Below are 12372 nucleotides of genomic sequence, written 5' to 3'. Positions count from 1 at the left end.
AAACCCATGCCGACTGGGCCTGATCACCTGGTTGTCCTGAACATGCTGGGTGATGGCACTCAAGATGATGCTCCATAACCGTCCCCAGTACCAGGATCAGGCCTATAGTTCCCCAGATCCTGCTTCTGGCCCTTCTTATAGACGGGCATCACATTTGCTAACCTCCAGTCAACTGCCATCTCTCCAGTTAGCCAGGACTGCTGATAATATGTACACAATTCTCTTTAAAACGAAAACAGAAAGCAGGACAAAACCTTTAGATTTCAGACTGGTACTCAAGAACAGTATGAGAGCATAAGGAGCAGCCTCTGAAGGACCTTTTCTGTGACAAACCGTACCATAATTATGTGCAACTTACTCATCTCTGACGGGAAGAGTGATACATATCGTCTTTGGGAACATCTCTAATCACTGCCAAAGAAGCTTCACAAACTCATGCTGCAGCAGCCCTTTGCTTTAGTAAAGGTCACAATTTTGAAAATTGCACATCTACTGGCTAGTTATAAATCAGCTTTTCTTTCTTTATATAAAAGAAAGCAATGTGTGCTAATGGAGGGAGGCTTTCCAAGAATTCTGAGCCATGTTCAAAATGATAAATTTTAGGAATATCAAAAAGCCTAACAGATAGGTTGCCAACAATCATGTCTATGTCAGGAATTTTGTATAGATCAGTTCAACTGGAAGTAGAAATGGATCAAACAAGACATAAACGTGCTGATAACAGGGAAATGCAGAAATGAGATTCTGTTGTGACAGAAAGCAAGCTTGTTGCTATTCCTTCTAGTAAACCAATCTGATCCTGATAATCCAAAAAAATAATAACAAAAAGGAATAGTTAAACAGTATCATTATTTAAGGTGTGTTGCTGAAATAGTCCAAGGAAAAAAAACAAGGGCCAATGCTTTATTCTTTCAGAAGTTTCAAAATGCTTCTTCTGATGTTGCCTTGACTTCTATTGCTTCCTGACTAAAAAAAGAGCAATTCATAACTAATTGTAAAAACAATATTAATTGTTGAAAAATAGTTGTTTCTCCTTTCATGGCTCCATATAAGCATTCTGTAGCAATTTTAAATATTAGCTGCCATGAAGAACCAGGAAGCCATGTGCAAAACGTATATCTTGTTATGGCATTATACTGCACAAAATTAAAGCTGAAAATGGATTTGGGTGAATCTGTATTTTAACACATATGAATACAGCAGAAAATGTAATATAATGGACAGTAAGACACGAGAGATACTTACCATTTGTATTTCTTCAGGTGACAGCTCATCTTCACCTTTGCCATCCCCCCATAATCCAAGGTTACTTTGGGCATCAGGCAAATTCCTGTCTGTAAAAGGAGCACCAAACACTTGAGACAATGCAGGCCACCGAACAGTGAAGTGAAAATAACTTTTCATCCATTTCAGAATGCTGATGAAATTGTTTTGTTTGTCATTAACAGAGATTCACCCTAGATCTGCAGCGCAAAATCACACCCATAACCTTTAACTTCTCAACAGGGACAAAAATCGATGCATATGTTTAATTTTGTGAACTACAAGGAGTTGCATTAACACGTTGACAGTGAAGGATGTAAAACAACTCACAGTGCACTAAGACTTGTTAGGGCAGAAAATACCACAGCATTTGTCTTTTAACAGGAGAAAACACACAGTTTTCAAAATGACAGTCTGTATGCAAACTGTTATCTTCCAATGAGACTTGACCAAATCACCAGCCCCTCATTCCAAGAAGTAAAAACAGAATCTCAGCAACATTTTGAGCAAAGTTCACAGGACAAGCTCCATTTCCTTATGCTGTTTAATCTGCATATTACAGTGCGAATCCTGCTGCACGCTGTGCAAGGGGTCTTCCTGCATACAACAGGAATCGGATCCGATTCCACAAACTAACCCTTACACATCATAGCTGCTTCATTGATTTCAGTAGTACTTCCCTTTTGATTAAAGCTAATTATCTGAATAAATCTTAGCAGGAGTTGGGCATAAAAGATCTTGAACAGCTATTTCTGGAATATTCCCTTCTGGAAGATTTATTTTTAGGCTTAATTATATACTTCTGATTATAGATGAAGAAGTTGGAATGGGTAAGAAAAGACGCTGTGCTGCAGGAACATACTGTTTCTGAAGCTGTTCTAGCCTCAGTGTATAAAACCCTAATGATAAGACTGCACTCTTGAGAAGGCCTCTCCCCTCTTCACTGGCTCTGGCATTTTTACAAACTCCAAGAGATATCTGCGTCACCCCACAATGGATCAAAGCTGAATTTGCTTTGACTTATCAGATGCAGGTTGCAAATTAAAGTACAGAAAGATTTAGTTTTTACTTTTTCATAATTTCAGACTTCCTATTTATCCCAGTCCATTTTTTTCAGGCATTTATAAGTACTGTGATTTGTTTTGTTATAACCTTCTGAACCTAATTTTTTTTCAATTGCATAAGCAGCACTAATGCATCATCATTCAGATAATGACTTGTCTTGGGAAGCCTCTGAAAGGAGAAGTCCTATTCATAAACAAACATAAGAGAATGATTATAAAGAGAAATTTTCTCCTTTATCCTTCACTATAATATTTGTGGAAACTCTCAAAACATAAATATTATGAGAGTATTGTTTATGTCTCCATTATAAATGTGTATTTTGCTTCCCAACAACCAAACCACGATGTACAAACAGTGACAATGTTACAAATGAGGGATGTGAATACAGAACATAGTAAATAAATAAACTAAAAAAACCCCCTAACCCAACAAACTATGTTTTCCATGGGGTATCATCAGTATTTCAAGTCTGTTCCACGGAAACACAAAACTTAACTTGTTTGGGTAACCAGTGTATTTACATTATATCAAAATTATAATGAATTATTTACTGGGTTCAAAGAAAAGAAGATAATTAGTTTATGGAGCCAAGAAAAAAAAAGACATATTCCTATTTTATCCCAGAGGAACCAATTACTTTCAGACACTGTCAGCTCTGTTAAAAAAAACAGCACCTGTATCCAATGTGATTGTTAATAAGCAAGTTACTTACGGAAAGAGGTAAGCGAGAAACACATACCTCCCCAGGGTTCCTCCTGTCACTGCGATACCTTTCTGGCTTTCTGCAGCTTTCATGGAGCTGACATTAATGCTTTTATACAATTCACCCAGCAAAAGCCAAACTACATTTCTTTTGCAGAAAGAGAAGTAGTTAACACATGACAGAGATACAAAGTCATGATCAAATCCTCTGAACCCTTCCCCACACTGAAAGGAGACAGCTGCTAAGCTTGTGGGCCAGTTCAAAAGCTACTCATTATTTACATTTACTTCGTAAACTAAATGTCAAATTTGTAATATGCAAATAAATACTTCCACATAGAAAAGCAATCTCCAGAGAGACTATTTCGCTACCATGAGGCACATCCAGTATAATTCTTATGTAAATGGGTGCTTTGCCTCAAAACAACAGTAATCAAATTTTGCTTTGGTTTCTGCCAAAACCCCAGACAAAACCCAAGTTGTGCTTCAGCACACCAAGTAGGACATTCAGCTGTTCATCATAATGTTCACCTTAAGGACAGGACCACAAGCTGCTCTCAGAACCATCTTTACAGCTGAGATACTGAATGCAAGGGACCCAGGCATGATGATGGCTAATTCATAAATAGAAATGATCACCATTCTCTAAACCACTGACATCCTGAGGATGAAATCGTTTATTTCTAAAAGTGATAATTTCTCCAGTTGCTTTGAAATTCAAAAAGTTACCTGGGGCAGAGGGAAAGGCTGTAAGATTTAAACTGAGCTGCTTGCTTCCTAGTCATCTCGTTCATGCTGTTTCCATTCTTAGACAACCACCTACCAGTTAAGTCATGAGGCTCATTTCTGTAAGCAGCAGCAACCAACACTTATCCTTATGTGAGGAATCAGAGGCCATGTGCATTTACAAACTGTTTTAGATTTATTTTGATATAAAAGTTTTCAAAGACTAGTCAGCAATCCTTCCTAAGCACTGCCTCAGTGCCACTTATGTGACAGGACCCTGCTTTCTTATAAAAAAATTAAAGTATAAACTAGTAAGAGACAACTGGAGTAATCAAAATTAACGTGCAACAAAGCCTCATTTCTGCTTATTGCAGTGGTTTGCTGTGTCCAAGGCAACCAAAGAAGAGCGTTTTCCACACTGTGGCACAGATTTTTGGAGCTAAAAATGGTACAGATGCTGTGGTGGGAGTGCACACTTCCTGAGGTTGTGGAGACACTCAGTACCAAGGGAAGAGCATAGGGCAAGGAAGATGTTACTACAATGCCGTGTCTCTGCTGGTGCTAGTGCACAGCTGTGGAACACTGATAACGTGTTAAGATGAAACTCATCTGTGTGCTGCATTACTTAAGACATACTATAAAAACGTTGTAAGCACTAGAAACTGCCCATAATCAAAACCTTTACTTCTTACAATAAATTCAGTGTCTGGGGGGGGTAGGCTGGGGAGACGCATACTGATAGGGCTACAGAAGTACAAACTGGTTTAGGAAGATAAGCAATGCCATATCAGAAAATGAAACCACTTGCACACTATGAGGTAATTCAGTATTAAAGACTTCATCCAGAAATGGAGTACCCACTTCACATGAATCCATCCTTTGTAGGGCCCTCAAATCACCAACCAGAAGAACTTTTTTAATAAAAATCACTCAAACAATAACTGATTATCTGAATAATGTGGCCATCCAGTGCATTTCTTCTATCTATCTTGATGAAGTACTTTCCTAATTTAATGTCACATTTCATACAGTTTCAGTTTCTCTCAGGAAGATATTTCATGCTGTACATCACTGTGTACCTTGGACTGCACAAGCAGGAGCACTCAAGCCAGGGAAAGCAACCCCAGAATCACAGAAACAAGGCTTCTCTTTAGGTATGAAACCTCAAATTATCTGTATAGTGATGATACTCCAAAAGGCACTCTGAAACTAAGTTCTGCCAGTGTACACATCCCACAACAGACCAAAAGAGCTAAGAGGAGGGACTTGTATCCCCCAGCCTCAGAAGCAGGCCACCAAGGAAACAGAACCACTGTTCACAAGTCTTGTCAAGAATAGCACTAGCTGAAATGACCCTGGGGTAAGAGATACTGCCTGGGACTTCTAGCTATCTCCTGCCCACTGAAAGATGAGCTGCAATCCTTCCAGCAGGGAAACTCAATGCTATGGAGAAGAACATCCCCAAAACATCTGGCTCTGGTGAGCCAGTAACCTCCCCTCTATTCTACCTTTGAGTTTCTACTGTAGAAGTGTCCAACTCAAGGTCTCTGTGCTTGAAAACTAGAAAATGTTCCCAGGAAGTCATTCAGCTACTTTCCAATTCCTTGCCATCAGTGAAAGGGATGTGGAAATATCAGACAGAGCTCAGAAGACATGTAAGTAGATGGATACTGATATAAATAAATAAAAAGGGAAGAGTCTATACAGTTTATTGAGAAGATGAAGGATCCACCAAGGCATAAGATGTTTTTAGCTATTTGGCAAAGCATGTCAAAAGTTTAAGATTTTGCTTCCTCAGTCTCACAATGCGCTTCACAAAAGCCTGATCAACTCAGGGAAGATGAAAATAGGAAAGTGCAAGTCACAGAAACAGGCCCTTGTAATGTGAAGGAGGTACTATTGACCAGATAGGCCTTACAGGAAAAGTAAACTATAGCAAGATTTTATTCTTACCTTTGCTTTCCTCAGCAGAAAGTTTTTCTTCCGAATCATCTAAAGGATTCTGTGAAGATTTTTCAGGGGAAAGAGGTGATTTGGACACACTGCTCGGCTCAGGTTCAAGCCTGGACCTGGAAGCACAAGAGCCCATAATTTAACTGGTATTACACAGTTGAATTTCTCTAAAATGAGAACCACCACAGGTTATTAAATTCGGCACTTTAACTGTTTAACTATTGCAAGCTTCATGTTAAGTATTTCCCAGTCAAGATACAAAATGTACTTAGCAACCTTCACTGCAATATTATTACAAGTAATATTTACAACTGTACTTTATATTGTCAATTACCATTAAACAAAAAAAAGAAAATAAACCAGAATTAGCTTTTTCCTGAAACAAGTATTATTATTTAACGAGCTTTAAAGAATAGTTTAACCAGGATGAGAGTGATCCTTTCCTTGTCTGCTGAAAGACACAATGGACTATTTAAAAGCAAGGAAAAGTGGACTACATATACTATATACTACATCTAAGTCCCTGCTATGTAATTTTAATAAAAAGGCAATGCAAAAAGTAAGAAGAATATTCAGTGATTCTATATTAAGTGCTTGTCAAGTATGTTTCACTGTGGCACCAAGAAAAGCTTTAAATTAGCAGCAACATCTTTTTCCAGTAAACTTCTGTGGTTTACTGTGGTCTGCAGTGAATTCTGTAACTACCACACAGTAGACTGTTAAATGCTCAGCAATTACGCTGTTAGAGAAGCTAAAGAACAAAAAACCAAAAAGCAATGGGGCTGAGTCACCTTCTGTGCCACCTTCATCGCTTCCTCCCTTCTCAAACACAATCAACAGTTAATCTCACTCTGATCTGCAATCCTTCCCTGCTGCTTAACTGGAGGTGTTGCATTTTGCGTTCCTCTCTTTTGTATTGTGTCTAAATTCTAACCCATAATTAGAAAATCCTCAGAAAACCAGAATATAATGCATGAGTCACCACCGAGTGACTACGTTATTTAAACAAGAAAAAAAAACATAACTGGGAACCTTTCTGAGTTCTAAAAACTCTGCAAGTACTGGGCTTTTGGTGATTTTACATAAAGAGAACTCTCATCTCCTCCCTCTCAAGTTCCAAATTTGCCTAATAATGAGGAAAAAAAGACTTATCTGGATGTCCATGAGTTCAAATAATAGTTTGGATACTAATAAAACACCAGTTCCCCAGATAATAAAAATATCAGCTTGATTTGAATAATTGCATACATAATTCACAAGATATTCTAATGGAAAAAGAAATTTCAATTTGAAACGAGATATGAATTTGAATGCCAATAAACATAAAGACTGAAAACCAAGGACCTGTGCAGAAAGAGCTGCTTGTGTTTCTATTTCTCAACTTTTCATTCTGGGGAACTAGTCCTTTGTAATTGGCATAACTTTTTAATCAAAAAATATGAGCTAATACATAAACGCAACTTATGTAAGAAAATTGTAACATTCAGGCAATTTGCTGAAGAGCTTAGGATGGTTATCAGTATAAAAGGAAACATGATGAAGCAGATTTCTACTGCAAACCTTTTGGTATTGTCTTGATACATATTTTGACTAATTTGTAGGAGAAAAAAGATCTGCATTAGGATTAATTTACTTTTAAAGAAATGCATTCCTTTCTTCTTTCTTGTCCTTACTTTGCATGGTATGCTAATGTACAAAGTTTTCAATTAAAAATGAACAAAATGCCTGGGATACACTATTTAAAGAATGCCTAAGATTTTAAGTGATGGAACATGTTCTTATTATCACATTAATGTCTGCAGAAATCCTTGGGGAAATTACAAATGAACTAGTTGAAGGCGTATGAAAAGAACGACATTTTTTCTTCAAGTCATCATAAAGATTGGTTTATGCCTGTAATTTATTTAAATTGAAGTTTAAATGACAATTTAGCCATTACATCACATCTGCAATGATACAGACTCCACCTGGTCAACATCTGTTTTCTACCTCTTAGATCCATAAAGAGAGGCAAAGAGGTATCCTCTGATATTATCTAAAAGGACTTCATCTTCTGGGTTATTTTTTAATGCTTTATTGCTCTTTATTTAAGAAGTGTTCTAACTTCTGAAATAGCTCTTTCATTGCTCCATGTTTAGCCTACATCAAATTGAGTTGTTTTCTCTGTTTAGTCATTTGAGAAATCTTGGACCTGGTATTTCACATAGAAACAGTAATGGAAGAGTATAACAAACAGAAGAGCTGGCATTTGTTAGCCAATTCTGTAACTGCAGGCACCATGCTACCTTTCTTTGAAGTTCTTTAGTGTGAAGAATATTGATAAGGTTATGTATTTTTACACATGAAAAATATCACACAGTTTGTTTCTGTATGTTTTTTCTGAGAAGTTCTGGGAGTTACAAAAATACCAATGCCTGCCTTTTCTTTCTTAGCAAATTTTAGAACTGGTTTGGGGTAGTTTGCTTACTTGGTTTTGGCTTGTGCTACTATTTACATCTCAGGATATTTGACTGAATCTAATTGTGCTTAATCATGCTGAATCACTCTGAAAAAGATGTACTTACGGACTTTTGAAAACATCTCTCTAGTTTCAATGTAAATAGCTGAGCGAGCCAAATGCCAAACTGATAAGCAGCATAGACTCTTGGAAAAACACTCAAGAACTTATTTATTGATGTGTATGTTCTGGAACTTGTTCTTTTTTAATTGAAATGTACATAATGGAACGTAAGGTTAGAATTCAAATAATGCTGGTTGAGAAGACATGGAAACCCCTTCAGGTATTAAATTGCAAACCTGTTCATTTTCCTTATCATTCTTACACCTGGAAGTGTGCAGAAAAAGCAACTAAAGCAGTATGGGGCTTGATACTTGACTGAAAAATACCCAAAATCAAGTAAAAATAAAAAAAAAAGAAGACCAGAAAGCCAGGAAGCACATCATCTTTAACTTCTCTCAGACATTTTCACCTCTAAAAGAGCAGCCTGAATATATGCCACAACAGGAAGCAGAAACTATTTTGTTTCAGCTACAAGGTATATTCAAGTTTCTACTCGCCATGAAGACCCGCCATGTCAAGTAGCATTTATCCACAACATGGTCACTTGCTTTAGCAGAAAGACAGTGGCTTAGAAAAGAAGAGAACATGAGAGAGAAGTAAAGATCTCTTGTACCCAAACAGACAGTATCTTAAGTAGCATCTTTGAGACATATTAGCAATGAGCAGTATTTCGTTCTAAATTATTTTGTGCAGAATATTACTTAATGGGACACAGGAAAATGTTTTGTTGTATTTGTAGAAGTTCAACAGGTTTATAAACCTACATTTTACTGGTTTGGTGCTTTAACATTTACATAAATGAGTAGCACAACACTGTATTGGCACTCTGCCACTTACAGATATAACTTCACATGCCAGAAGTGTAAATATACTGGATATACCTGCTGAGAGCAGAAGTTGCTCATGCAGCTACAGATTTCCATTAAAACAATCTCCTTAGAATCTAAACATGAGTAATAGCTTTGTTGAATGTCCTACAAACTAAAGGCAAAGTTAAACTACTTTTTTGGCACTACTCACAGTCTCTTCTTATCTATCACTCGCTTAACTCGGATGGCTCTTTGTTCAGAATACAGCTTACACACTCCTGTTCAAGATAGCAGTAAACAAAATTTCAGGTTAGAAGAGCATGATTTCTTTCTTGGAAAATATAATCATTCATTTTTAACCATTCAATAAATACTAAGTACTTTTTAAGTAATCTTCAATGAAGTCCAAGACGGCTGTTCTGTGCTCCTTTACCTGAGCAGACTGGACACCCTTGTGTGCTGAAATGCAAAAGAAAGATACAATCTTTTAACCTTTTACTGAACTGCACGAAAGTTTGCCTTTACAGTTGACACACAAGTTATATATTCAAGAGCCTATTAACATTTTATATATATATCTTAGTATTTATTTTAAACATAGCTATATTTAAATATAAGTTCTGTGAAACAGCAAATCATTACAATAAACTGAAAGCTGAGAACAACTAGTGTATTACAATATTTATGTTATTGGTTTGTTAGATATGCCACTGAGTCACATTATGTCAATTAGATTTCTAAACAAGTATAGATGTCAGCAAGCTAAGCATAGCAAAACAGATCTAGAGATTTAACTTGCTTATAACATTGAACTTCTAACATTTTACATTCTCTAGTGTACAGATTATGTGGAAATCTTTGGGATTTACTGTGTCAAGCATCCTTTTAGTTCACATACATGAATATTTCATATTTTGATGCTATGTAGCTCCCATGCATGACTGACTTTCAGTGATTCTGAATAATGCTATAACTATGTTTCAATGGCATTTCAAAGCTGATGAAAATCTTTGGTATATTGATAAAGCACACACAGCAAGTCAACTTGAAAATGGCAAAACAGAAGTTCTCTCTACAGATTTCATAAGATGGTGTTGTAAAGGTGTGATCCCATACTCAGGTTGTCAAAAATGCTGTTACTTTACCAGGACTTTGTTATTTAATTATACCAAACTTGGAAGATTATACTTGTAATACCTTACAGGTGGACAAGCTAGAAAGAGACAACCATAGAATTTAGTAAGCTTTGGTTCAGGCCCCTGTGCCACAGTGCTAAATTACTATTCAAGTAGTAAATATTTAAGACTATTTTTTTTCCACTTGCTAATAAACGTATTTAAACAAATAAATAGAATTCTATGCTCTGCCTTCTCTTCCACTAACATAAGACAATTATGTATAGTACTAATCAGGGAATGGGATTACACAGATGCAAACAAAAAGGCAATGAGACTTCACGAATCTCTTTCAAGATGCATTTCAGATTCACCATGCAATATTCAGCATTGTATCAGCCTTTATCAGTAACTAAGGGGAAAAAAAAAAAAGGCATTTAAGAGTTGCTCAGTTTACCTTCTGTTCTCAGCTGATGAATGGCATCGGCACACGTCCTCATAAACACCTGAGCATCTTGATCTATCTGATCACGCTCTGTATCTGTCATCCTCACATACTCAGACATAATATGGCTGAGAAAGAAGACAAACTGTCACTGAAGGTATCCCCAACATAAAATCTACAAATACACACCTTAGACCTTCTTCCCATTCACTATCCCCACAAAAGCTTTTCTGCAACATTGATTTTCATGGAAAAAGAACTAAAGAGTACAATAACCATTCCTGATAAAAACGCCGCTGAGAGGGTTTTTAACATATTTTAACACATTTTTGACTAGTAACAGATGTAAAAAGAGCAATATATCCTATCAAGTCATACACAACCAAATACTGAGCAGATATAGATACAGATAGAAGATACAACTACAAAATATAACATTACCCTCAGTAGTTAGTCCAATCAAGCATATTTCAATTCTGAAAACATGAAAACAAGCAGGATAAAGGAATAGCTCAAATGTTGAAAGAAGTACAAAAAATTGGATTTTGTTTTACTTTCATTATCCTAAATACCGAGATTCACTTTTAAAGGAGCTGTACTGTGAAATATGTGAATTTAAACCAAAGTAAAGAACACCACTGGAAAACAATGCATTGGAAAATGCACTGGAAAATTATTTTTACTATCAAGTCAATTGTAAGATTTATTAAAACCTGTTCCCGTTGTTTATTTCTATTTTAGATGATTCATTATGTATTTAATATTTTCTAATAGGATTCATATATCTTTTTGGTACTAAATTAATAAAAATGGAGGCTGTAAAATATAGCTCTAGCACATGGTTCATATGGCTTGAAAATTAGTTTCTGCTTGCTGGCCAGCTAGTACACAAGCACAGATTAGCCAGCAAGCAATAACACAAACTAATTGGAAGTAATATTACAATACTTAATAAACTTGTTTGTTTCCAACACTGCCATGTCTTTGACATCTAAATACCACAGCTTTCCCTCCCCACCCCTCACCCCAGTTAAAACTATTCTAAATGTTATAAAATTATTTTTTAGAACTTACAGAAAACATACAGAAACAGATATAGTGTTTCCATTTATATTTTACTAGCTGAATTGCTCTCCTTTGGTCAGGATAGATCGGTTTCATACATTTGTGGCAAAATCCCCTTCACAGCTGTAATCACTGGGTTTTCAAGCTTTAATCTGCACTCTCTGAGAAAGCAGCTTCTGAATGACGAAAGGTTTGAAATTGTCTGATTTTAGAGACATCTGATGGAGAGGCTTTCCACAGCCTGGTTAAGATGATACATTGATAGTTACATAGGCAGTGTAAGATAAATCATATTGTTAAATATGAGGACATACCTCTCCCCCACTCCTTTTGCAAGCTTATAGAGATGGGTCTTTTTACTACTACTCTGTGGCATAGCAAGTTCTTAGCATGTGTAAAGCCAGAAAATCCATTTCTCCACCCATATTTGCACAGGCCCAGACAGAAGGGGACCATTATGATCATCGAGGATGGGTTCATGCATAACATTGTTCAGCAAGCCCTGCCTAGAGAGTTACTCAAGCATGTTAAGGCACATAAATTCAGATGGAAAATGAGGATGGAGTAACGGCCTCATGATGGCCCCCTGATGAAGCAAAAAAATCTTCACTCTTCTATTTCAGATTACAACAGTAAAAGTTCTGGTTGGTCTGCTACTGAACAGATACA

The 12372-nt window shown here is 36.5% G+C and overlaps 1 protein-coding gene across 2 annotated transcripts in view; it reads right to left on the bottom strand.

Moving 5' to 3' along the window:
- STX18 (syntaxin 18) overlaps positions 1 to 12372 on the bottom strand; it is a 63815-nt gene that overhangs the window by 10207 nt on the left and 41236 nt on the right. Inside the window, exons 3-7 of one of the 2 annotated variants that reach the window (XM_030492934.1) lie at positions 10651 to 10766; positions 9460 to 9537; positions 9290 to 9356; positions 5710 to 5825; positions 1246 to 1334 (exon numbers count right to left, since the gene is read on the bottom strand). In XM_030492934.1, coding sequence (XP_030348794.1) covers positions 1246 to 1334; positions 5710 to 5825; positions 9290 to 9356; positions 9460 to 9537; positions 10651 to 10766 — 466 coding nt within the window. The remainder of the gene's footprint in view (positions 1 to 1245; positions 1335 to 5709; positions 5826 to 9289; positions 9357 to 9459; positions 9538 to 10650; positions 10767 to 12372) is intronic. The other variant, XM_030492935.1, reaches the window with a different exon arrangement.

The sequence above is a fragment of the Strigops habroptila genome, chromosome 7 (genome assembly GCF_004027225.2).
Source record: "Strigops habroptila isolate Jane chromosome 7, bStrHab1.2.pri, whole genome shotgun sequence".
NCBI lineage: Eukaryota > Metazoa > Chordata > Aves > Psittaciformes > Psittacidae > Strigops > Strigops habroptila.
This window is presented reverse-complemented; position numbering and strand designations above follow the sequence as displayed.